The sequence below is a fragment of the Hakea prostrata genome, chromosome 9, assembly GCF_041222555.1.
Source record: "Hakea prostrata isolate BN-2017 chromosome 9, UWA_Hpros_2, whole genome shotgun sequence".
NCBI lineage: Eukaryota > Viridiplantae > Streptophyta > Magnoliopsida > Proteales > Proteaceae > Hakea > Hakea prostrata.
The window spans coordinates 46,430,313-46,457,746 of NC_142608.1; the positions used below are offsets into that span (position 1 = coordinate 46,430,313).

At 37.2% G+C, this 27,434-nt stretch overlaps 1 protein-coding gene, 1 non-coding gene and 1 pseudogene across 3 annotated transcripts; 2 read left to right on the forward strand and 1 right to left on the reverse strand.

Moving 5' to 3' along the window:
* The first annotated feature begins 58 nt into the window (after positions 1-58).
* LOC149005341 (small nucleolar RNA R71) lies at positions 59-161 on the forward strand. The gene has a single exon (XR_016170010.1). It is a non-coding gene; the product is annotated as a small nucleolar RNA R71 (small nucleolar RNA).
* A 3,274-nt stretch (positions 162-3,435) lies between these two features.
* LOC149005342 (benzyl alcohol O-benzoyltransferase pseudogene) lies at positions 3,436-5,990 on the forward strand (annotated as a pseudogene).
* A 7,223-nt stretch (positions 5,991-13,213) lies between these two features.
* On the reverse strand, positions 13,214-24,113 carry LOC149005343 (uncharacterized). 2 transcript variants are annotated; one of them, XM_089168873.1, is made up of 4 exons: positions 23,622-24,113; positions 21,576-21,688; positions 14,175-14,308; positions 13,214-13,700 (listed from the first exon to the last, which is right to left on the reverse strand). In XM_089168873.1, the coding sequence occupies exons 1-3, from the start codon at positions 23,755-23,757 to the stop codon at positions 14,219-14,221; spliced, it is 339 nt and encodes a 112-aa protein (XP_089024999.1). In that variant the 5' UTR covers positions 23,758-24,113; the 3' UTR covers positions 13,214-13,700; positions 14,175-14,218. The 2 variants fall into 2 exon arrangements, with proteins under 2 accessions (XP_089024999.1, XP_089024998.1); XM_089168872.1 differs by having other exon boundaries at positions 13,215-13,692; positions 23,622-24,112.
* Positions 24,114-27,434: the final 3,321 nt, after the last annotated feature.

A 27,434-nucleotide genomic window follows, 5' to 3' on the forward strand; every position in this document is an offset into this window, starting at 1 on the left:
GGACTTGAATTGCCCTTTTAACCCATTGCAGAAATTCTGTATGATCATTCTATTGGGGAAGACTGATGTGGGTATCTTCACAAGTATTCTTTGAAATGCTCCCATGTCTCATGTAAAGACTCTCCTCTCTGCACAAAAGTAATATTGTTATTACGCAACTTAGCAGATTTAACAAGGGGAAAAAAATTTATTTTAGAACTTTTGAACCAAAGAATCCCAAGTCATAATAAATCTACAGGTAGGGACTATAGCCATGTTTTCACTTTGTCATGCAAAGAGAAAGGGAAGAGTCTTAGATGAATGGTGTCTTCGCTAACTCCATTGTACTTGATAGTGTCACAAATTTCTAGGAATGCTACTAAGTATGCATTAGGGTCTTCACTAGCCAATCCATAAAATTGCACTACATTTTGAAGCATCTAAATAAAAGCGGGTTTCAATTCAAAATTGTTTACTTTGATTGCAAGGCTTCTAATGCTTGATAGTGGGGCTATGACAAGAGGGTTATTGTGATCTCTCAAAGTCCTCTAGGTGCTGCTCGTGCTAGGTTCTATAGCCCATTATTTGGTAGATTATCCTGGTGATTTACATCTTTCATCGCTTCATGTTCTCCAAGAACAACTTCAAGAATAATTTTTCAGGTTGCTGACTTTTTCTCCCTCTTCAGAAGGTTCTCTCAATCTCTAGATCAAAGTTGTGTTGGGTTACCAGAGCTTTGAGTTATGCATTAGTGAAACCTAAAAAATAAGGCCACACTATGAGTGAAGACGAATTAGATAAGATAAGTTTAGAACTGAGCAAAAACTTTAGAGGTTATGGTTTAGATGATTATGTTTAAGAGAAAAATATTCCAAACCTAAACAGAAACTAAAACACTCCATAGACAACAGAATTAAAAGCTCAAACAAATAGAAGAAGAAAAATTCAGAACTAAAGAGAAGCAAGATTAAGAAAGAAGAAAAAAAAAATTCAGACTAGACAAGAACAATGCATAAAACGATTGACTTATAAGACAACATTACCCTAAACGCAAGAGGTCACTAAAAGAATGAAGAATAAAAATAAATAAGAATAAATAAATAAAAACTCAGAGCATAAGAAAATCAGAATTATCATGAAAGAAAGAACTGAGCAAGATTTGAAACGAAATAGAAGGACATAAAAATCATAAATTCTAGAAAAAATCTAACCCAAATAGCAACAACAACAAAAAAAGGGGGAAAACACACTACAGGAAAAACCAGAATTTTAACGAACCAAAAACTAGATTAACAGAGTGTAGTTTTAGTTAATAACTTTAATGCTCATCAATCCCAAGCAATGGCACCAAAAACTTGTCATGTTCATACTCGCAAGTGCACAAGGTCGCTCAAGTAATATAGAAGTAAGAGGTATGTTATTCCCACATGGATTTGAAAGTGTCAAATTACCTACCAACTTCAAAAACACTTATAATTTATCTAGTGATCAAAACTGAGAATTAGCTATTGATTATACTAACATAATCACAAAGAAAAACCCTAAGCAAATCAATTAAAAAAGACACTAGAATTTTGATTTCACTAAACATGTCATTAACTATCCGTCCCTCCCCTTCATACAATCAATTAACTCTACTTTTGCCAACAAGATTACTAAATTAGATCACCCCACCTGTTATGCTTAGAGGTCCCTAACACACCAAATCGCTCCTACCTTTTATGCATAGAAGATCAATTCAATGCATTGCATGAAACATAGAATCCCTAAAGAATGTAGAACAAACCGTCTAACCTGTCACGCTTTAGATGTAATTTATTATTCTTCAACCTTAGGTCTAGCATACATTCTCCACCGTTACATGTATAAAAGCATACCACGGAATTCATGAATATTGATTAGGCATTCAAACATTAAAAACAAAATAGAAGAAAGCAAAGACTAAAGGATTCTATTGCATGAAAGAAAGAATTTGATAAATTAATTTATGTTAGGATCTGTCTACATTCTAGCAATAGAAGTTTAGAACATTATAAGAGAAGAAGAAGAAGAAGAAATTAAGGGAAACATCACTCTAGAAAAAGAAAAAATCCAGCCCGAGCAACAACTACTCTAATACTCCTCTGATGCTTCTCAAAAAGTCTTTAGTAGCTCCTCCTCTATAAAATAATTCCTTATGGTCATATTTTTCTCCCCTAGTGATTTCCTAGATTACGTGGGATATGATTCATTGACTCAATCTAACACAATTTGAAAACAGACTCTTGAGTTCCTAATATGACTCAATCAAGAAATTTGCTTTTCTAGGTGGTGTATAAATTGCACTGACCTCTATAGCTCAAATGCACAATCCCACCACTAATTTTGAATCTCAAGAAGTCATGAGGCTCTTGTCCAAAAATCAGCTCAATTGAACTGCTAATTGCCATTCAATGAAAGACTTGATCAAAACTAGATAGAGCACACTCAAAAACATGATTTTTCTCTCTTCCTTCTATAAATAGGATTTTTTTTCCTCATTTTCCTTCTTTGATCAACCTTCAGACTCTACTAATTGCTCCAAGAAAATCTTAGTTGTTGAAGGAGTCCAAGTATTGAGATGATTCACTACAAGCACAGATAATATGATTTTCATGATAAATATAAATTACCAAAGTTACTTAAATTCAGGGAAAGTGCATCAAATACTTATTTGCATGCCATATTAAGGTAAAATGATAAAACTATTGCGAACACATGAAAATATATCCAATTAATTATTTCGAAATAGTATGCATGAAATGAACTTATCAATTGTCTATGTTATAACATTTGTTTCTATACAACAATGTGTTTTCTTTCACAGTGTACCTATAAAATATCCTAATTCTTGATTATTTTTCTTTAGCTTCAATAGAAGGGAAATATATCTAGATTTTAAGATTGGAAAAAACTTAAATATCGTGGGGTTTGATTCCTCTACCTCAAAGAGGATAGCTTCACACCATTACATGGTGGAAACTCACCTTTGAGACCATAGTAGGCCCTCTCCATGTTAATGATATGAAGGCCAGATACACCATATGTAAATGTGTGATGCAATATTGTTCCCAACATGGATCCTCCTAGGTTACATTTAATGACTTGGATTGTCTTTTACTGTGGTTGGGACAACACTGTATGCTGAGTGGTGGCAATTGAACCTGAAGGAAATTTTTGTCTAGAGAAAAAGATCAAGGATAGGATGGCGCTCCGTAGGGGTTGCAATTATCTCGTTTTTCGCATGTATGATTTCTGTACCATATATTTCACTGGCGCTGAATAAACAGTGATTTATCCTAAGAAAGGGAAAAATAAATAAATAAATTCATACATGATGGGTTCATGTCTCCCAACGACAGCCGTGCGTATTGCTCTATTTATTGCCTTTAAATATATCTCCACCATTCTCATATCTCACTAAATAACCTTCTTCATCTTCTAGTTACACATTTCCCTCTCCTGTTACCAAATCTTTCATTTGACATGGCATTATCTTCTTCACCTTTAGTGTTCCAGGTTCGAAGACATGAACCAGAATTGGTCACACCGGCTAAACCCACTCCCCATGAATTCAAATATCTCTCTGACATTGATGACCAAGAGGGTTTGCGTTTCCAAATCCCATTGATTTACTTCTACCGAAATGAGCCAACAATGAGAAGGAAGGACCCAGTGGCAGTCATAAGAAAGGCACTAGCAGAAGCTCTAGTGTTTTACTATCCATTTGCTGGTAGGCTCAGAGAAGTGCATGCCCGGAAGCTAGTGGTGGAGTGCACCGGTGAAGGTGTCCTATTCATTGAGGCTGATGCTAATGTGATGCTTGAGCAGCTCAATGATGCACTGCAGCCACCATTTCCTTGCTTTGAGGACCTCTTATACGAGGTCCCTGGATCGAGTGGTGTCCTTGACTCCCCTCTATTACTAATTCAAGTTACTCGTCTGATGTGTGGTGGGTTCATTTTCGCTATTCGATTAAACCATACCATCAGTGATGCAGGTGGCTTGGCTCAGTTCCTGTCAACCGTGGGAGAGATGGCTCGCGGTACACAAGCTCCATCAGTGCCACCCGTGTGGAAGAGAGAAATCTTCAACGCAAGGAACCCTCATCCATCAGGTGTGACCTTCTTGCACCGGGAATACGAGGAATTGTCGAATGCCAAGGGCACACTGACCATCTCCATTAGCAATGACGACATGGCTAACCGCTCTTTCTTCTTTGGGCCATCTGAGATTGAAGCTTTGCGTAAGCATCTTCCTTCACACTTACGATGCACGTCTTCCACTTTCGAGGTGCTGACGGCATGCCTTTGGAGATGCCGTACAATCGCAATCCAACCCGACCCAGAAGAGAACATGCGTCTTACTTGCCTAGTCAGTACACGTGGCAAATTCCAACCCCCATTAGTGCCACCTGGATACTACGGGAACACGTTTGCTTTGGCCACTGTAGTGTCAAAGGCAAGAAAACTATGTGAAAACCCATTAGCCTACGCATTAGATTTAGTGAAAAAAGCAAAAGCCCAGGTGACGGAAGAGTACATGAGGTCAATGGCAAATCTATTGGTGATGAGGGGGCGGCCCCTCTTTACAATGGACAGGACTTATCTTGTCTCAGATAACACGCGTGCAGGCTTCAGAGACGTGGATTTCGGGTGGGGAAAAGCGGTATATGGTGGGGTAGCCAAGGGTGGTATACCATCAAATCTGGTGAGCTTCTATGTATCGTTTAGAAATCAAAAAGGGGTGGATGGGATTTTGGTGCCGGTGAACTTGCCTGTGCCGGCGATGGAGAGGTTTGTTAAAGAAATTGAAAACATGACCAAACCGGAAGGGATTGTTGTGCCACTGAAGTTGCCTGAGCCGACAACGGAGAGATTTGTTACATCTGCTATGTAATCATGGTTTAGGTCTTTTAGGACTAAAGATAAATACTGGGAAGCTAGAGTACCATGTATCTTGTCACATCCCCTAGTTAATATCCTAACCGCGATACCCAGAGATGTGATTTACAAGTTTCATGCTCAAGTCTAGGGAAACCATATATTTACATTACGCAATAACACAATCACGAGCAAAGAATAATCAATGTTTACAGTTTTCATTTATTAAGAAATCAATTAAAAAAATAATCTTGAAATAAAATCAAAATATAATCAGAGAGCGGAATAAAATGATACCAATTAAAATATCAACTACATAGTATAGCGGAAATAACTCTATAAATCAGAATGCGGAATCGTAGTTCAATCTCTAAAGTAGTTCTAAAGTTATTACATCTCGAATAAACTAAGAACATAAAGAAAACTGTTCTATTACACGTGGAATGGGTTTGGAAACATCGCACTGACATTTTCATGTTGGCCTCCACGATAGTTAGGACATTCCTCAATTACATGTGTAGGAGACTGACACCATGCACACATAGCAATAGATTTGTCAAATAAATGTGCTTGACTTAGCGGTGGTGGTGCAGCTTTAACTACCAAAGTCTCTAACTTTTTCAAAATACTATCTATTTGTGATTCCTTATGAACTTAGCTATCAACAAAATATCCCCTACTAGTCCTTTCAGATTCTTGGGTTGGCTCCCATTCTCTAGTTCTATCTGCTAGGTCTAAAAGAAATTCCCAAGCTTAGGAATCATCAGTGAACGATGTAAATCCTGTGGAGCACATAGATTCCAAGAGTTGCTTTGTTTGATAATTGATACCCTCATAAATTATTTGGCATAAATACCATAATTCTATACATTGGTGAGGGCATTCTTGGAGAAGGCTTTGGAATCTCTCCACTATCTTAGCAAAGGACTCATTGGGTTTCTAACGAAATTGAAGAATATCATTTCTTATTTTATTCATCTTAAAGAAAGAAAATAATTTCTTCAAGAATAGGACAGTAAATTGTTCCCATGTGGTAATGCTATCCCTAGGTAAGCTATAAAGCCACTTTTTGGCTTGGTCCTTTAATGCAAATGTAATAAACCGTAGTCTTACAGCATCATTAGTGAGTTATTGTACCTTCATAAGGACACAAACCTTCTCAAACTCCCGAAGAAACAAATATGCATCTTGATCAGGTAACCCATGAAATTGGGGTAACATAGACAAATAATGGGATTTAAGTTCAAAATTATTACCCCTCACTTCAGGTAAAAGTATATAGGAAGATTGTGCAGATCGAGTTGGATAAAATCTATCTCTAAGACTCTTAGGTGGAGGAGGTGGAGGTAGGTCTTTCATGGTCAAGGTAAACACTCGGACAATTCTATTTGTGGAATCACGAGTCCAGACACACATGCACTACCCACCTAATGCAATTAATAGCTCTTATGAAAGAATGAATTTTTTTTTAATTTTTTTATAATAAAATAACTAAAGAAGAAAACAAAATAACAAAAACAAAAGGGAAAGTAGTGAATTTCCTACCACAAATATTGAAACAATGATTCCAAAGCTGTAAGGTTGTCGTATAGCTGAGCATTGTATAGGTTTGACAGCAAGGGAATCCGTATAGTCTTCGGAGCCACCTACAATCGAATCTTGGGAATTCTGCAGTAGAGTGGGGACTACTATATGTTTTTGTTTCTACTCAAGTTAAGAGTACGTAGTATCTTTGAATTTTTTTTTTTTTTAAACACTTCGATTTACCTAAGAATGAAAAAAAAAACAAAATAGACTAATATCTCCCCGGCAACGGCGCCAAAAACTTGTTTGTGAAATTTAAAAGTAATCGCAAGTGCACGTTATCGTGTAGCTAATTGGTCGATCTCAGGGAGATATGCCACTTAGAATTGAACTTCTTAATAGTAATGCGATAGTGGAATGATTCAAATTTTGTTGACTAATTAACTAAACTAATGCAATCGAATTGAAACAAAAAATAAATTAAACACAATCAAGGCATAAATAAAAGACAGGAAAAAATGAGAACAATAAAAATAAAAGGAAAAGGGAAGTGATCCGAGTGTCAGCTCTGGATCGAGGAAAGGGGAGTATAATAATAATGACTTTGATCATGGACCCTCTACCGTAGCTTACAGTCCACCGATCGGGGGAATGGATATTAAAGAAAAAAAAACAGTGCAGAAAGTAAATAACATAAAGTAAATAACAAAATAATAAACAAAGCAATAAAAGGAAAATGAAGCCTTAACCAAAGAGAAGCATGACTGTAGGCATCTCTGATCAAGGATCCAGGGGATGGGAGAACAATAAATAAATGCTGAAAGTAAATTGCAGAAAGTAAATAATAGAAAGTAAATTGCAAGAAAGAAAAAGGAAACCTTAACCAAAGAGAGGCACGACTATAGGCATCTCTGATCAAGGATCCAGGGGATAGGAGAACAATAAATAAATGATGAAAGCAAATCTTAAATTAAGAATATGGAGGTGTAGATAGAAGCGGGAATGGAGGGAGGAGAGAAGATTAATAAAAAATGTTACTTACTTGCGAATTGAACAAACGATTCAAATCTCAACCAACCCTAACAACCAGATCTAGATCTAGAATGATCTAAATCTGCAATTGCTAGACCCGGAGAAAAATGAATCTAAAAACTTGAAACTTGAACTTGAATTGCATTACATAAAAAATTATACCTAGACATTCAATTTAGAAATTAAAATCTCACAAATGCAAGCAAAGAAAACTAAAGAAAGCCTATATAAACTGAAGAGAGAAGAAAGAATGCTTCTACTAAGCTCTAGAACACGTTCTCCTTTGATGGAGTATGCTCTCTTTTTATAGAGTTTACATGAGATATGAAGCACGGCTGAATTTGAATAAAACTCAAGGTTTCTATCTGACTCAGCCAGTTAGGGTTTTGACGTAATAATAGCGCCAACTTAGAGAAATCAGATGCATAATTCCACCGTTGGATTTGAGGTTTAAGTAGTCGTGAAGCTCTCCTCCAAAAATCAGCACGATCAGACATCGGATGACCGTTCGATGAAGGGTTTGATTGAAACTGGACAGAGGCATTCAAAAACGGGATTTTTCCTTTTTTTTTCTTTCTGAATATAATTCTTTTTCCTCTTTTTCTTTCTTTAATTAAATCCAAAATAGGAAATAAGATAGGTATGTAAGGACTCTTTTCCATTTGGACTCTCTCAATAATATCTCTGTAGATTTGATTTAAAATCTCAGCCATAGATCAAATTTGCCTTCTTTATCTCTTCAATATTTCTGAGTTGGCCCATAATCACACATCTCTAGCCCATCATGCTCCAGATCAGGCCCATTTTCGCATTTGAGAATTTGAATGGACTTCTTGACATGTAAAATAGCATGATTCAAGCCCAAAACTCCAAATATTTTCTTAAATCTTGAAAAGTCCTAAAATCTGCAAAAATAACATAAAACCCAAGGTAACTCTACTCTAAGTGTATAAAATGCATTTCACACATAAATGTGCTCTAAAGTTATTACATCTCGAATAAACTAAGAACATAAAGAAAATTATTCTATTCATACAACTCTTTCAACTCAAATAAACTCTAGTAATCAAAAACAGTCACACTAGCTCCAAGATAGGACTAATCCTGGTAAGCTTCATAATCACACAAGGAATCTTCACCGTTATCTTTGTAACAGCCAACACCTTGCATATAGTATCGGTCACTTATTGTGGCTTCGTAGTCTTGATTCTGAAAGTCATTGGTACCTGCAACAGAATCTAAAAACATATCCTCCAAAGGGTGAGCTCAAAAGAACTCAGCAAGTAGTTCAAACACAATAAACAACTATAAGCAGTCTAAAGCAAACATGATGCACTGATATGAGACAATGAATGCAAATATGCTTCTAACTCTAAGATCAAACACCATACTCCTCTAGGTAGGCCTCAAATCACTCTTCCTCATGGCTCTGATGCACGTTTTTTGGGTTCTCCAGTGGTAGTTGGGTCTTGTATCCTTCTCAAAATTTCATGGCTGGGGTTTAGGTCAACACTATCGCTCAGCACCATTGGTCTAAGTACTTGCGCGTGTCAAGGTTAATACCTAGCCTAATGTAAGTCATCTACTGAGTCACATCTACTCGGAGTCAGATACCTCCCTTCCGTGCACTAGACAGTCCGTTCTAGTATGATAGTCTCTCTTTCATGCATATGCAGTCCGTTCCAGTATCTCCCTCCCTAGAGTCATCGTCTCCCTCTCGGATACGTAGCCTCCATCCACATATAATAAATGGGAAGCTCTCATTTCCTCTCACGGGTTGGTTACCGGTCTTGAACACCCATGAGCCTAGGCTTATTATGTGCAACCCTACCAATGAATGGCCCCCACAATATGATTTATGTCATCTCATAGCTCTGATGCACGTCTTTTGAAAAATCACCATTGCTGCCATAGGTTACTCGGTCTCAATTCCCCTTTCGATAGCGTCAAATATGACATGGTTTTCCTAGCCAAATTCATCTAGATCCATCCTAGGGATATCAACCAATAATCAAGGAAAACGCTAGGGGGCATCATATAGAAGCGTCTCATACCACTTCCACTAATGTCCAAAGACAAAAATGTCAAAAAGGGCATTCCTCATTCCCCAATCACAACTTTAGGCAACCACATCACATCATGATTCCGTAAATATCAGAAAATAGTCCAACTCACAATCACATCATTCATATCCAATAATAGTAGGTAAATCATATCATAAATAGCCTACTGTAATTACAAAAGTATGACAATATAGAAAAGGTATAACTATAGTAGCTAACACATGCATATAAATCATAACATATCAAAACATGTATTTGTGCATATTGTGAGTGAACGTACTCACCTTATATCCAACTTCGTAAACTCCAAGTAAAAGATCAAAGAGCAAATCCAAAATCATCAAAATAATTCTAAGCAAACATGTAGAGAGTATAAGGAACAAACTTTAATGATCATAGATGAAAAGGAGACAAAACAGGGCAAAGTTGCTGTCCTAGCACCCTTTGGTCGGTTGCTTTGGTCGATTGGGTCGACCAAAGGGATCGACCAAAACTACTGTGTACGAACAGTAACTTCCAACTTTGGTCGGAAACTCTTCAAATCACATTGGAACACTTCCAAATTAATATGAAAATTCCAAATAACATATAGAGACTATCTATGATGATCTAAATATTAAACAAGGCCATTGGAATAGAAAAATCCATTAAATCACCTAATAGGCTTGTTCCGCGGATTCTCACAGAAATGCTAGAATGAATGGGAATTCATTCTAATGATTAAAAAAAAAAACAGTAGATCATGCATAGAAAAAAACCTAAGAATAGATCTAACATAGATTATAATCAAATAACTGCAATAAGAGTAAATCATGGTCTCATGCTAAATCAAATCAATGAAAACACACCGTATTGTCTACGGAAAGAATATAGTGAATGGGAATTCACTCTAAGACTATAAGGATCAGAGATTAGGTCATTACAGTAGTGTAAGATCTTCTTCACAATCAAAACAAAAAGTAGAAACAATAGAGTGAGTAGATCAATGAAGTATAGGATTGAATACTTACCTTTTAGAAGAAGAATCAATGGAGAAACTTCTCTTGGGTGCTTGGAATCAACCTTGGGCTTAAAAAAGAGGCTCTAAGGTTCTTCTCATATACTCCAAAAGTTAAGAGGCAAAGTGGTGAGGTTTAGTCAGAAGTTACATATATTAAGCTTCAAAACCTTAAACTTCCAAATAAACAATTATGTCCTGGGCTTGCTTTGGTGGTTGGGTTGACCAAAGGTATCGATCAAGGCAAGGCCTTAAGTCGAAATTGCTGAATTTGGTTTCCAAAAGCCAAATTCACCACTTGGGTCCTCGACCAACTTAAGGAAGGGTTTTACCTAACTTTATAGGACCTTCCGAAAGTGTCAACACTGTACTCAAGGTCCATCTTCCAAGTCCATCATCATTTAGGCTACATCTTCTTCCAAAATCATACAAGGTTTCCATAATGGGATCTTTACTATCAATCTCCCATGGTTCTAGGTCAAAGTCAATGGGTGTCAACAGAGAGGGTCCACAGTTGTCTTCTACCTTGACTTCGGGTCTTCGGACCTACAACATAAATTTTCGAGTTAGGGTAGGTGCGAGATTTCACATATCCCAAGTAATTCAGTTGTCTTCTACCTTGATCCGAAATGCTCATTTTGTTATAGGCCCTAATCCGGAAGGCACACTGCTGGGCAAAAGCGTGGAGATGCCATTAGAGAGACACTTTCCTTTAGGGACGTCAGCTGAACATGTACCTTCCTATAGGGAGTTGAGATGAATAGGTAACCTCACAAAAAGAGGTGTCCTTACCCTTTCACCCACAGCCTCTGGGGCTCTATATAAACCTATTTTCAAGTTCAATTTTTACACTGAATTTCCTCCTCCACTTTCTCTCTCTCTCATACCCTATTGTTATTCTGTTAAGCAGTGAACATAACCTGATTACACCTTAAGTAACCTTTCTGAGGTGCAACCTTAAAGGTTTGGGCTGACTGATCTTGGGGTGAAAACACATTTGGAACCCATATTACACAAATCGAGGTGTCTAAATACCTTAAAGAAAGTACCTCTAGCATATTTCAGCTCTGAAGAAGTATTGTGATTACACCCACCATTCAAGTGTTTGTGTAGATTCCCTCAACAAGTTTTTCAACACCAATTCCGCTCCCCTAGTTTAGAGAAACTTTAGTTGACTAATAAACACTATCATCAATTTTCAGGCAAGAAATCCAGTATTTCTGTTCTATTGGAAATATTGTTGTTGCTGATGTTGAGAGCCAAGGACCTCTTACAAGCTGGTCATGGAATTTATAATTATTATTTTAAAGTTGTGTTGTCTTCCTTGAATGATTAAGCAAGTCCATATAAAAGCATCCTTCAACATTCCCTGATAATTTACTTAAACCATTATAATCTTCAAAGAACAAATTCAAAATTTTTGAGAAACAAGGCCTGATCTTTCTAGACGGAGAAGATAAACAACATACCAGTCTGCCGATCTTTCTAGACAGAGAAATAAAGAGAAATTTGGAAAGAAAACCCTGTTTTGGAATCCCAACCAACTTTGAACTAGCATGATTGCCTCCAGATAGCATAAAATTGTTATGAGTAATGGCCTATAAGGAACTGAAAACAGAAAACCAAGAAAGGGAGGCCAAAAATACACTCACGGCAGAATACTGAGTAATTGTTCTGATGATGGTTTTGTTTTTTTTTCAAAACATGCTTGATACCGAGTTCTTCACAGAGTATGGTGAGGCAAAAATTATGGGTCACAACAGGGAGAGGGAAAGAAGATGGACGAAAGAACAACAATGAGAGAGGAAAATATGGAGTTGAAAAGGCGGGAACAAGATGGGAGAAAAATCCTCTCCAATCATATTTAGAACCGGGTCCAAAAATGGTTTCTCTTTTTTATTAAAACGGGTCATAAGATGAGTCACTTTCACTTAAAACCCAACCTTCTAATCTAAGTCATTTATTAAGAATATGCCACATGTCAATGGTGGTGTTGCAATGTTGTACACAATAAAAGGATTTTTTTTCCCACAAGTGGTACCATAAATCACTTTATTTTAATAAGTTTACTCAAATAATCCATTCCATGAAATATGAAGCTTCCAGAGAAGAAAGTATAAATAATAGTTCCAATGAAATCAGCAAAAAAAAAATTTTTTTTTTTTTTTTTTTTTTTTTTTTTGAATCCGAAGAGTTTATATATATAGGGGGAGAGGGGAATATTACTAATATAGGTACCGTCGTATGTGTGCGAACCCAGGACCTTCTCGTGGGAGGTTGGGCTTTTAACCGCTCTACTAATCCACCATTGGTAAAATCAAAATAATGAATTTCCATCTCTTCTGTCCAAACCTCTCATCTATCATGTCCGTCCGATCATCAGATAGGAGATACATGGGCAAATAGGATGGCAGCCATTGGAAGAACAAGCTAAAACATAATCAATCCATTTCCAAAAGATGTAATTTCTCTTCATCCAACGGTTGTCATCCTCTCCATCCAGGCATTGGCCATCCAAAGATCAGATAAACAGGACAGATGAAAGGCTTGAACAGAGAGAATCTAGGACCTAAAATAAAACCCTAGAGACTTTCAACTATGAATTGCACCTGCAATCTAGTTGACTTATAATCCCGAATCATTAAAACTTGGTCTAGAAGTGGAAACACGTGCTTTCTTTTGCTTTAGATTCATATAATATAACTAGTGTTGTGGCTCACTTGGTAAAACACCAACAACTTTACGTAAGAGAACAGAGTTCAAATCCTCAAATCCCCTCAGAGCCAAGAGAGTATCCCCACTTATTATGTACCCCCATCCCCAATATAGAAAAAATCACTTGTTACCCAGAAAAATAATATAACTAGTGCTGTTCTAAGAAGCAGTTATTCCACATTGCATCAAAGAATTAAACGAAGAATTTCCTGGAACCAACAAAACTCATCGGTGAGAATCATAAAATTCAACAATATAGATTTTCTTCGTTCTTTAGATCTCCAATTTTAAACAATTAATGTCTCCAATCTTCGTAGATCTTTATCATGATAATTTCTCTTGGATTTCTCTTGCTGTTTTGAACCTCTCTCCTAAGATATTGTCGTCAGGACCATTGACGAAGCATTCATCAACCATCATCTGTCTTCCTTAGAGAAAAACCCGATATGATATTTTCAAACTGATTTCCTGTACTTCTCCACTGCAAGGCTTAAAAACAAAAGGATGATGTCAACTATATCTTTCCACATTAGGGTGTTAATCAAGTGTTTGTACAAGGTTTAAAACCTCAAAATCAACCAAAATCTTAAAAAAGGGAATTGGGAAGAAGTCAATATTCCCCCAAAACTTTGATCATTAGGATTAACCCACAAGTGATAGATTTCATCAATTTCAGTTGCTTTACTGGCCAAAATATTCCTAAGGAAAGACCTAAATGCATTCAAGACCAATTCCAACTTGAGAATCAGGGTGGGAATGGTGCAATTTAAAAAAAAAATCTTATGGAGATACCATTAGATAGCATGACAGGGACATCATCTTTAACTAAAAATAAATCTAAAAATTACAATTGCAAGCACAAAAGCAGGGTAGGTGTACACATGTAAGGCTAGAGCATTATCCTTGCAACTACAAAATAATCAACAAAATACAGAAGCACTACATATACATACTGTAAACCACCTTCCAAAAGGCAAAATATGTTATTTCCTTCTTTCAGGGTGCCCTTATCTTCTCTCACGATTCTTCTTTGAGCGTTTGGCTGGCCTTGTTGTCTCCTTCCTCACCTCCTCATAAGGTTTCTTTTCCACCAATGGCTACATACAATTGAGAAGGTAAACTAGACCCAGTTAAACATTCATCCAAAAAAGAAACAGAGTACAAAAAACAGTTTACGTTTGTCAAATTCATGGACCAGCAAAAATTTTACTCACACACAAAATGGCCTTATGTGAGATAACATTATCATTTTATGATGGTTTCAACTAGTGTTTTCCTCGGCAAATTCAATATGGTTTCAGTGGTGTTAGCTTAACCATCTTCTCTGCTGTGAAAAGAGCAGGATGAGAAAGACAGATAATAATCTGTAAGTTCAGATGGACATTGCAAAGAGGACCCAACTTAAAAGCAAAGCAGATGGATACTTCTATCCACTTTAATGAACAAGCAGAGTCCTATTCGAAATTGTATCTTTTTTCAAAATGATGACAAAAATTCCTTAATCTGGGTTCAAAATCTATGGAAAGCGAACGAAGGAATCAAACTAGGAAAGTAGATTAAAGTAATTAAAGCAAGGGGCAATCAATCCCATCATATCATATTCTTGATATACTGTTGCCCTGTTGACTTAGACAAGCTTCATAACATGGAAAGTGTGCACTGCTCACATTTTACCTCTACAAGCTTAATTTTAAAGGGAAACAAGTGTGAGACATCTAGCAGTCTCTTGAACAATCTATCTGATCACTGTGCCTTTGAAGCCCTTCACAGATTCGACCCATAACAAAATTTCTTGTTCCATTATCTTCTGCTATATTAGGCAGAAAGATTTTCTTTTCTTCACATCCAGGAGAGCCTTAAATTTTCCTTTATACTTTCTAGTATTGAAAGTTAAAACTTGGAGTTGCAGCAATAAAGTAGTCGAAAATTAGCCCAAAATTTTGCTTATTGTGGCATGAATCCAAAAAAAAATGAAGACAGACTATGCTTTTCCTCTTGCCATGTCAGTAATGGATGAGTATATATAAATGAGGCTAGGTTTACCCTATTCCATCCCCCCCCCCCCCCCCCCCCCCCCTTTTTCTTCTTTTCAGCCTTTTGCATCTGAGATTCAGAAAGCTACCCCATATTCAAACAAGGACAAATAGCATGAACTTTCCTTTCTTAAAGGGGGGCGGGAAAAAAAGGGTAAATACCTACTATGGCCAGAAGTTCAACTCATGGAAGCTGAAAACAACATTCACATGTCCAGCAATAGGAAGACATATATCTGAAGGGCCAACATACTTGTGTTTTTTGTATAGGGGGCTTTCTTATTTTCTGATGAAAAAAACTATATCAGATGATAAAAGCTACGTAAGACAATAGTACAAGGAAGAACAGAATATCATGATAGCAACATGGAATATATGTACCTAAGAACCAAAAACAATTGAAGAGGAATACCATTAGTGGCATGCCCTGCAAACTCTTTATGACATGTGATGCACAAAAGCTTCTCTTGGTCATTTAACCCCATTTGGGAATCTAGAGAGATATTAGCAAGGCCAGTTGGGATTTTGGGTTCAGCCAGGTATTTATTATTTAATTATATGATTAAAATTGCATCCTCTTATCTTAGTTTCAATGGGCTAATTAATGGTACAGTTTAACTTAGGGAACTATTTTCAACTTTGAAGTCCATGTTGGAGTCAAATTCTGTTAGAGCCAAAAGATGGAGATGGAAAAGAATGAAAATTTAAGTTTTGTTGCAACCAAGGTGGCTCATGCGATTCTCTCTCCCCTCCCCCCCCGGCTTTTTTCCCTACGAGAGTTCCTACCTCTTCTTCTTCTTCATTCCTCTACTTTTCTCTGTCCAGTGGTACAGTAACACATTCACCATTGGATCATCTCTGCCAAACCGACAACTATCGACTTGAGATTTTGCATAGTAGCTTCAAATCCTACTGTGATTTCACACTGCTAAATCTGAAGATGAACGAATATCTGATTTGAGTTCCATGATTCAATTTCCAAACTAAAGTGGTGTCTACCACAAATTACAAGTTAATTCTCGGTTGTCGATTTGTGCGACTGAAGGTTGGGGTTCAATGTCCAAAGCATTAGCAACTTCACGTAAGTTTCAAAGTCACCAATGTTGAATCAAAGGAGTACAAACCTGAATCAGAACCACCTTTCCCTGCTTTTCCTACATTGACGAATGGTTGGAGACAAGCTTCCTCCTCTACACGATAGATTCCGTCTTGTTTAATTAGCTCAAACTCTAATTATAAACCCCCAGTTTCTTAAAATTGCAAACAGTAACTTTGTTTCCCCTAAAGGGCTTCTTGACAAGAGGACAAGTTGTTGGGAGCTTGTCAATCATCATGACCACTTTAAGATAAGGTGTCAAGCATGATAACATCTTCAGAGTGGAGGAGGAAGAAAAGAAAGACAGTGAAAGCAACGATTTTAAGCTGAAGTAAGCAACCCGATCAAGATTGAAGACAAGGAATTGTAACCATGAAATAGTAAAGTGTTTACAGTCACTGTGGCTTTGGTACCTATACTATCCTTCTTCCCCTGTTACACAACTCCTCACCCCCCCCCCTCCCCAACCAAAAAAAAAAAACCTTGGTGGGGATCCCCACCCCTTTCTTTTCATGCAATATCATCCTCTCCCCTACATTCGAGACCCTGTCCCCTCTCCCCCGTACATCACCACCATGTTATAGTCAAGTTTTGCTTAGCTTTAGAGTCAAATTAGAGTCCTTTTTGTGCTCTTTAAATAACTGGTTGTAAGCTCGGTACAGAAGGAAAAAATAAAATAAAATTGTTGGGTTGCAGCCAAGGTGACTTGACAATCCCCTGCCTGCCCTTCTTTCTCTCTTTTTCCTTAGAAACTCTTTCTCTTACTCTCACCTCCTTCCCAGCTACTCTCTTCTACTTGCCTAAACCCATCTCAATCCAGCAGCACCACTAACCCCCATACTGTTGGATTGATTTCTCACACAGTTGCATCTTTCAACGCAAGACTTTGTGTAGTAGTCATAAATGCTAGAGAGATTCAAACTGCTGAATCTGGGGCTGGAAGAATATTTAATTTTGAATTTTCCAAAGTTCAGTTTCAGAACTGAACTGACATCTACCGCCACGTACAAGGTCAACCAACTAATCTTAAATCCCCAGCTTTTCATTTAGATGACTAATAGTTGAGTTTCAAAGCCCATGGTATCAGCAACCTTCATTTGAAGTTTCAATGTCGATACTGTCGAATAAAAGAAATTCTCTTCCACCTGAACTGAAACCACCCATCCGCTGGTTTGAAGACAACCTTTCTTCTTTCCCTCCATACTAGATCCCATATTATTGTATTTTATTCACTCAATTTTCTTCATTATCCCCACTTTCCAGATCGCCACTGACTCTTTTCTAGATTAAATATTGCCCTTATTCTTTGGTTCATCCAAGTTTACCCTCCACTCTAAATCACTGGTGACAAATCCCCCTCGAAATATCAGCAGGAAGTTTCCAATGATCAATGTCAAGCTAAACAAAAGGAAATCTTCAACAATCCAAAAATGCAGGAATCTGACAGTCAGATCACATACACCATCTCCCACAGAGAGTCAGAAAACCTAAACAATGAATTCATGCCCCACAGACAACACATGCCCTTTTTTTTTTAAATCTTTCACCTAGGAGAACATCAATGAGGCTGACAAAGTGTCCACTATTACCTTAATCAATAAATGTGGGGTTGAACACAATTCTACCAAAGCTTCACAGCTTTCCCTCAAAAGATTCAAAAACCCATATATTCAGCCCCATCCTTCCTGTTTCCTAGTGCTCAACTGAAAGTCAAGCAGCCCATTGAAGGGTTGAAAAGAAACCATATTTCCAAAGTTCCATCGAGACAGCACCAAAACTTGTTCAGAGCAAGCCCTCTCACGGTCTCACCTAGTAACCTTTGTTAAACTTTTCATCCATAATGCCTATCCCAATTTTTCCCTTTTCAGATGAAAAGAAAAATAGGGTATAATAATTGTGGCAAAATTCACTACACAATCCAAACTCAGAAAATGTAAGCCATGGCAAGTTCTTTTAAGACGAAGCAAAGATGATGTAGTATTGAATAGGAATAAGGATCAATGCAACAGGATCTCAAAAGAACCAGCTCAAATTGGGCTGAATTGGAGTTTTACGGTCTGAAAAGGGGGATATTGGGGGATCAGGGTTTCTAGATGTCAGTTTGGGCAGAAACTTGGAAAGAGTGAGGAACGGGGTTGAGGGGGTTGGTTCAATCCAAAGTAGTTTTAGTAGTGGGAAACAAGGTCTGTCTATAAGCATGGGTTTGTAAACCCCAATGCTATTTATGGGTTCAGTTTTTACATTAAGACAGCAAGAAGCCTTATCCCAACTAAATGGGGTCAATTGCATGGATTGTTGCCTTGCAATTAGCTCTGTTTGCAGCCATGCTAGATACAAGTCCTAAGCTATGCATATATTTTATCACAACTTCTCTTAAGGTTATCTTAGGTCTTCCCCTAGCTCTTCTAATTCCTTCAATATGGATTACATCACTTCTCCGTACAAGGGCATTTAAAGGCACCCGCTAAACATAGCCGTGCCACCTCAAACATCTTTCTCATAGCTTATCACTTAGCGGAGCTACTTGCAGATCAACTCTAATATGATCATTCCTTATCTTATCCTTCTTAGTTTTGCCACTAATCCGTCTTAGCATCCTTATTCTTCCACACTGAGTTTATTTATGTGATATTCTTTAACAACCCATACTTTGCACCATACATCATAACTGATCGAACGACAGTCCTATAGAATTTTCCTTTGAGCTTAAAGGAATATATTAATCACAAAAGACCCCGGATGCACCTCTCCACTTCATTAAGATTAGGGAATAATCTATCAAGCATCAGCTTAAACTATTTATGGGTTCAGTTGTAATCTTATGATAAGGGAGTGGCTTAAACGATTGGAGGTTGGTCCCCTAGAAGAACCGTGACCATCTTTTTCTTACCATGTTCATTACTACCTGTCAAGGTAGGAAAGAATAAGTATACAAGTAAAATTAGATAGTTGTGATGATTGGCTTAAGGGAATATCTTGAAACATTGTGAGTCGTCTGTTTGTTACACTTTAGACCACAGTATACTTCAGATTGGCTCAATATAAGGGAACCCTTATCTAATCTTTAGACCAACAGCTCCACATGGGGCTCATCCTATTGACGTTCAACTGATTCAGTGGCAACAAGGTACAGTGATGATATAGGATCCGTTTGATAACCCACCTAGTGGTTTTGCTTTAAAAAAAAATACTAGAAATAGTTTTGAGTGTTTCTAGAAGCAAAAGCACTTTTATAGGTGTTTTATAAAACTTGCTTCACGAAGCATTTTAAAAGTCAGCAGGTGTTTGATAAGATTTGTTTTTTAAAATAGATTAGTATAACAATTAATCAACAGTTCCTTCTCCTCTATTAAGTTCTGTTTAATACCCCCACTGCAATGGCTTTTGCTGCATCATGTTGGCAAAATAGTGCATTAGCCATCTTCACAGTTAACTCATGATACTCACTAAGTCAACCAGCCTATGTCGGGATTCTCTTAATGAACTGGCCAGGCAACAAAACCTAAAACTCCAGCAAGAAGCGTGAACCTCTCGAGGATACCAACAAATTTTAGTGACTGTATTCAGCAAAGATAACTCTGAACTGATTGCTTACATTTGTGCAACCTCTTGCTTCTCTCAGGAACTTTACTACATAAAGAGCAATCAATGAAATAAAACTAGGGAATATAAGGAAGTGGCATATGGGACTACAATTTCCAGATTCACCAAAGAAAAGTAACAAACCACCTTGATAAAAACCTCATATTTTGACAGAAGACAAGAGGTAATGAAGTAAACATATGCATAACTAATCAAGAAGAAATTAAAATTAAAAATAATAATAATAATAATAATAATAATAATAATAATAATAATAATAATAATAATAATTAAAACCCTTAAGAGTAAAAGAGGCAGCAAATGAAACACATTAGTTGATATAAAGAACACGGAAAGAAAAGCTTAGGCTGACAGTGCATCCTAAACAGGTTAAAGCAGCTCAAAGATGGAAGCAGGGAGATGGGGGAAGACCCATCAACAATGAAAACCAAGAAGTCATTCAAATATAAAGTTTGACCAACCTGCTTGCATGCAAACAACAATGTGGCATTGAATTCTCGGAGACTGAAGAGAGACATTCTTTTGTGAATATGTTGTGGAGGTGCAGAAAGTGTAATTCATGGTTGATAGCCAAATGATGGAGAAGAGGAAGATATGATAAGATGGAACTGAGATTCAGCGTGCTCAACTTCACAGAGAAAGAAACAAGGAAGAGAATGAGGGTTTCAATAGTAGCAAGAAGAGACCTTTTGTTTTAAAAGCCAAATCCATCTATATCTCCGTCCAAACCTGCTTCTCTTAACACCCACACAGTCCCAACTTTTGCTCCGAAAAACATTATTTCTCAAAGCAGAAATTTTCATAAGTTTTAATTTATGCTGCAAAAATAACCAGAAACAAAATAATTTTATCAAATGGTTTTCAGTCGATAATTTGGTTTCCCGAAGCAAGAAACACAAGAAACTGTTTTGGGGTGGGTAATCAAACGGGTCATAGTGGTAGCAAGGTAGGAGGGAGGGCTTTCAGAGGAAGGAAAAAAGCGACAGTCACGCAACCCACTTCACACCATTATGGGAACAAACTCAAAAATTTAATTCACTCAAATCCAAGTGTAGTTTGATTACACAATCATTTCAAGAGAATAATTATAAGACTGCCACTCTACAACTGAAACAATCTCATCCTTAATCTAAAGTGAAAATTAAATTCTAAACAGACTTCATGACCAGTTACAACATCATTTGCAAACTCTGACGTATCTAAGAGGTTAAGACTCCATTATGACAATAAAAGGAGATTACAGAATAACTCAAATTCTTAATCCATCCAATTATAGATTTATTAACAACACCCTAAAGTGTATTTGTCGTTTTAATCATCAGGAGAGCCACCCTTTACAGACAAACAGAGTGAAAATGAACATTTCAATATGTCTTAAGTGAATTATAGATGGTGCCCAAAATCCATGTTTCTTGGTTCACCAAGTCAGGCTCCCTAGATGCAAACATCAAATCATGATTCTCAGGTCCAATCCAATGAAACACTACAGCGAATTAATTTTCAACATAGAATTTAATTTGGCAATAATATCTTGCACACTCAGAAATATGAAGCAAATCCAAAAAGAATAGGCAGGAAACTATGAAACCAAAGAGTGCAGAAATTGAATGACAAGAATATTGTGTATCTAACCTCTTCACGTTTCTTTTGGAGCTCCAGAAGTTGTTGACAGTAGGAAAGGCACTCCGCATGGTATACAGCTGCTAGATCTTTTATCAAAGCCTTCCTTTTGATAATGCCAATCACTTCAAGGGGGGAAAAAGCACTACGTTTATTAAAATTATTAAAGAAATAAAAGAGAAAGAACTGAGCACCCATTAGAAAGACTAAACCATTCACATTGCACCCAAAACACATAGGACCTGCTAGCCTGAGGCATTAAAGCTATTCAGCCTATAGGTTATATCTATGATGAAATCCAGACAGATACAACTGATGATTAAACAATCAGTCTGACATAAAATTTTAAAAATTATACAAATAGAGGGAAAGTAAATGAATAAAATATGTGTTAGTGTTTTTCATGGAGATATATGCTTATACCAGGGAGAATATGAATTCACCCTATATCTTTCAGAACTGTAAAAGGCGGCAAAGACCTTTTGTACCCTACAAAGCTCATCAAACGAAGAATTCCCTTTCATCGAGTATCCATCGAAACTAATTCATTCATATAATAAGAAACAAAGTTACAAGAATAACTAAACTACTGAAAAAAAATAGAATAATCTTGAAGATACCCTCACATTCATTAAAACCAACTAACGAACGGATTATATCTAAAAGAAAGAGATCCAACTATACCAGATTGTTCCAAATTGAATACATGAGAACTGTAACTAAAGCTAACTCAGGCAAACGATTTGAAGGAAAACCAATTAAGCAAAAGCTTTACTAGAACCATACTGATGTAGATGCCAAGCCGTTTAGTACGAAATACAATAGAGGAGTTAAGAAGAATAGGGCTGGTTCACTTTTGAACCGACCCATTGGACCATAGGACCAACAGATGGATTTCTAGGAGAGCCAAAACAATGTTCATGTGAATAGTGTCACAGCCTGTTTTTGTCTTACTTTAAAAGTACCTTTTAAAGATTTTTGGGGTCCATCGCTTCTGGAAGAGTGAAGACTAATTAGAGTTTATTTACTCTTCTATTTCGTTAGATTCCAATTAAGTATTCATACATGTGACTGATTTTTAAAACTAAGTAAATTCTATTTCTCTTAGTATGTCATTACAGATTAGGAGGTTTTATTGCTAGGATTATTGTCTAAATAACTTGGCAAAGTCTAGCTTCTAGTTTTGGTTGAGCAATCCTAATGTATTTTTCTGTTCTCTGCCTACAGATTTATAAAATTAACTAATGAAGCTTAGCTTTGTAATGCTTCTGTTATCTCTTGCACTAGTGCTAAGAAGGGTACCTTGCCATTGAGAGCTAAACACCCAAGGCTGAAAGAGCCTTGTTGTCAAGAGCTAAGTCCCCCTATCCTCCTCCTCTATTCTCTTCTCTGAAGCCAACTGCTACTATTTTGAATTTTTACTGCTATTGAGGTCATCGAACTGGAGACATTTTACACATAAAATCAAATCAAATCAGATGTCTAACTGAAAATTTAGTTGATTGAATGATTCTTTTGCCCCTCCATTTAACCTCCGTTTTCAGATTACAGCCTCCACCATTATATCTATACTTAACCTTTTTCCACCAATAAAAGTTAAAACTCCATTTTCAGTCAACCTCCAATCTCTCAATCTAACCGTTGGAATCAGACAAAACTTACAAAAGTTGTTTATTATCATACAAGCTTCGCTTAAACCCAGACTAGTCATACTTCAGAGCATTCGATTGGTTCGGCCCTAAACTGATCTTTTCTATCCTGAATGATATTTCTATGTTTATGGATTAGTAGAGCTAAGTCATCATTGATCTTAGTTTTACATTACATACAACCAGCAACACCCACTTAAGTCACCGACCTAAGAAAACAAAAATTGAAGTTAAATCATAAAGAATCATACAACCTGCAGTCGACATAGATATCAAACCAAAGGGTTTTTTTTTTTTTTGGGTTGGGGGGGGGGTATGGATAGAATAATAGAGCAATCAAGAGAGAGCATCATGAAAATCATATAACCGGAAATCGACGGAAACAAAATCTAGGTTACTGGAAACTTACTTCGACTGGGATCGAATCGAACAGATGGGTGTGGGGGTGAAGGAGGAGGAGCATCCTCCTCTACATCTGTGGTTGGCCGAGACGACGAAGATAGACGATGAGGAGAAGGAGTGAGATTAGGTTCTTCTTCAGCCATCGACGAATCGGTAGCTGCTCCCAATTATTGACAATCTCTCTTATGAGGAAACGAGATGAAGCTTTGATGTGTTAGTATGAAAACCCCCTAAATAAAATAGGCTTATACGTCATTTTTTTTTATTGGCCAACGTCTGCAAAGGAACTGAATTGCACAGAAAGAAACCGTACGGAACCGTCTGACGACTACGCTTTTTTGAATCTTCACCAATTTGCAGTAGGAAACACACACATGCATACATACACAGTCGCCCAGCGCTTTAAGCGCAATGGGAATTGACAAAGTTTGCCGTGCCCGGCCGTTTTCCATAACGCCAGTAGATGTTTTTCCGTCTTAACACGCGCAACCCCAAATTTTTTTTTTTTTTTTTTACACTTAAAGAGAGAATCTATTAAGTTACTTAACACTACATGCTCTCCAAGGTCTCAAATCATCCTTAGATTCGATGTATCTCAGTTTAGTTGCAGATATTTTCAAGCGCTATTCTTTCTTTCCTAGGATTTCTTTTAGTTATATTTTTAAAATTGGCAATGGTTATTGCTGATTTCATTGCTAAGGATACTTGCAGGTTATATCTAGATAGATCCTGGTGGGATATACCACCTTTATTTATTGTAGATTCTATTCATTTGTATAGGTCCTTTGACCTAAACTCTTTTGCTTAATATAATCACAGCTATTTTTCTTTTGGCCAAAAGAAAAACACTATATGCATGGGATCCACAAGTCGTCTAACCTTAGTAGATATTTCTATAACTAAATTAACAAACCATTGTTAGAGCAATGGGGAAAGGAAACATGCAATAGTTAGAGTTTTGTGTTGTCCTTCTGACATTCATCATAATAGTTATTACTGTTGTATAGTCTTAGTCCCACATCTAGTAGAAGTAGGAGTTGTTATCCCACATCGAAAAGAAATGAGAATTTGTTGAGAGTTTTAGTCTCAATTCGAGTAGATGTGAGAGAAAGTATGATGGGGAGATGCTATAAAAGGATGCCTCCCCTACATGTAATTCATCTCAAACCTTCCCTCTTGTATATTTTTTTTATCTATAGTAGAGTTTTCTCTCTTGCCCCTGGTTTTTTCCCTTTAAGGGTTTTTCACGTAAATTCTTGTATTCTTCTTTTCTCTTATTTGCTAATTATTCTATTCGGTGGGTTTTTCATAACCCAACAGTGGGTATCGAGCAAGGTTTTGTTTTCATCCTACGGATGTGCTGCAAAAAAATTTTGAAGTCATTATTCACGTGTTTGTTTTCTTTTCGAGTATCCTGGAAAGGTATATTGGGTGATTAAATGCATGTCTAGGAAAATTTCGTCTAAGGAGTCTGGTATTTAAGCGGACTGGTTGTATCCCTCCAGTCTTTCCTGAAAATTTTCCTGGGGTACTTTGGTTCAACAATATACCAGTTGAAAGTAACCTGAAAAGATATTTTTCACGTGAAATAGTGGGAGTTTATTTTGTAGTTAAAAACAGTTCGTGATAGAAGCAATGGTAGCAAAGATCGACATCGGCAAGTTTGACGGCACGAAATTCTCATTATGAAAAATGAAGATGAAGGCATTATTGATAAAAGATAACTGCCTGGAAGCCATCAGTGTTCGGCCGGCGGAGATCACAGATAACGAAAAGTGGAACAGAATAGATGCAATGGCCCTTTCTAATTTGCATCTGGCATTATCTGATAATATTTTAGCAGGCGTAGAAGAGAAGAAAACTGCTAAGGAGATTTTGGATCATCTCAACAAATTGTATGAAGCCAAATCACTTCACAACAAAATCTTCTTGAAGAGAAAGTTGTATAACTTACGGATGACAAAATCTACATCAGTTACAGAGCACTTACATACTCTGATTTCATTATGTTCTCAACTTTCAACGTTAGGACATAATGTTTCACCACAGGAACGTGCTGAAATTCTACTCCAAAGTCTTCCAAATTCATATGACCCAGTCATCATCAATTTAACCAGTAATATCCTCTCTGATCTGGTATTTGATGATGTCGCTGCTACAATTCTTGAAGAAGAAAGTAGACGAAAAGGCAGGGAAGATAAACAGGCAAGCTCACAACAAGCAGAAGCTCTGTTTATGACTCTAGGAAGGTCAACGGAACGTGATTCCAATGGGAGTCACAATCAAGAGAGGTCAAAATCCAAGGGTAAGAAGAATTTCAAGTGATATAATTGTGGCAGAAGGAGACACTTAAAAAATGAGTGTCGATTCAAAAAGGGTGTAGATAAGGCAGAAACATCTCAAGGGTGCGTTGCTGAAGGAGATATTCTTTACAACGAAGCAGCAACGTTATCCAAGGATAAATTGGAGCTCACTGATGCTTGGATCTTGGATTCGGGAGCAATATGGCACATGACCTCTCGCAGAGATTGGTTTCACACTTATGAACCTATCTCTACAGGGTCTGTGTACATGGGAAATGATCATGCCTTGGAGATTGCTGGAATTGGCACTATCAAATTGAAGATATATGATGGTATGATACGCACTATTCAAAATGTGCGGCATGTGAAGGGCCTAAAGAAGAATCTATTGTCTTTGGGACAATTAGATGAAATTGGGTGCACCACATCCAAAATGGAATGATGAGGATTGTCAGAGGAGCGCTAGTTGTAAAAAAGGCTGAAATGGGTGTTGTAAATTTGTACAAATTAATGGGAGAAACGTGTCTGGAGGACAAGCATCAGTTGCATCAACCGATACTGCGAAAGAGATGACAAAAGTGTGGCATAAAAAATTGGGCCACATGTCAGAGCAAGGGTTGATGGTTCTCGCCGAACAAAAATTACTCTCGGGCCTCACAAAGGTTTCATTACCCTTTTGTGAGCACTGTGTTACAAGTAAGCAGCATAGATTGAAATTCAATGCATCCACTTCCAAGAGTAAAAGTATTCTGGAATTAGTTCATTCTGATATTTGGCAAACACCTGTTACATCTCTGGGAGGAGCAAGGTACTTTGTATCTTTTATTGATGATTATTCCAGAAGATGTTGGGTGTTTCCTATCAAGAAGAAGTCAGATGTGTTTTCAATTTTCAAAACATTTAAAGCGCAAATTGAACGAGAAACTGAGAAGAAAATCAAATGCTTCAAGACGGACAATGACGGAGAATATACAGGGGATGACTTCGTTGAGTTTTGTAATCAAGAAGGCATCAAGAGACAATTCACAATGGCTTACACTCCTCAACAGAATGGAGTAGCGGAGCGGATGAATAGAACTCTACTCGAAAGAACGAGAGCCATGCTAAGAACTGCAAGTATGGCTAAGTCCTTTTGGGCAGAAGCCGTAAGCGCTCCCTGCTATGTGATTAATCGATCACCATAAAGATCGATTGATCTGAAGACACCACTGTAGATGTGGACTGGCAAGCCAATTGATTATTCACGCTTGCACACATTTGGGAGTCTTGTGTACGTGATGTATCATTCCCAAGAAATTTTGAAATTGGATCCAAAATCCAGAAAGTGCAGATTCTTGGGATATGTTGATGGAATCAATGGGTATCGACTGTGGGATCCCACTGCCCACAAGGTCGTCTTCAGCAGGGATGTCATTTTTGCAGAAGATAAGCTACAGAAGAAAGATGTGAGTAGCACTTTAATAGAAATTTCGGAGAGTACAACAGTTTCGGAGGAAGAGAAATCCGATAGAAAATTC

Coding starts and splice junctions, on each gene's coding strand:
- LOC149005343 (XM_089168873.1), bottom strand. CDS start 23,757: ATGGCTGAAGAAGAACCTAATCTCACTCCTTCTCCTCATCGTCTATCT. Junction 21,689..23,621: donor TCGATTCGATCCCAGTCGAA/GTAAGTTTCCAG, acceptor CCCCCCTTGAAG/TGATTGGCATTATCAAAAGG. Junction 14,309..21,575: donor TCCAAAAGAAACGTGAAGAG/GTTAGATACACA, acceptor AATTGTATGTAG/CCATTGGTGGAAAAGAAACC.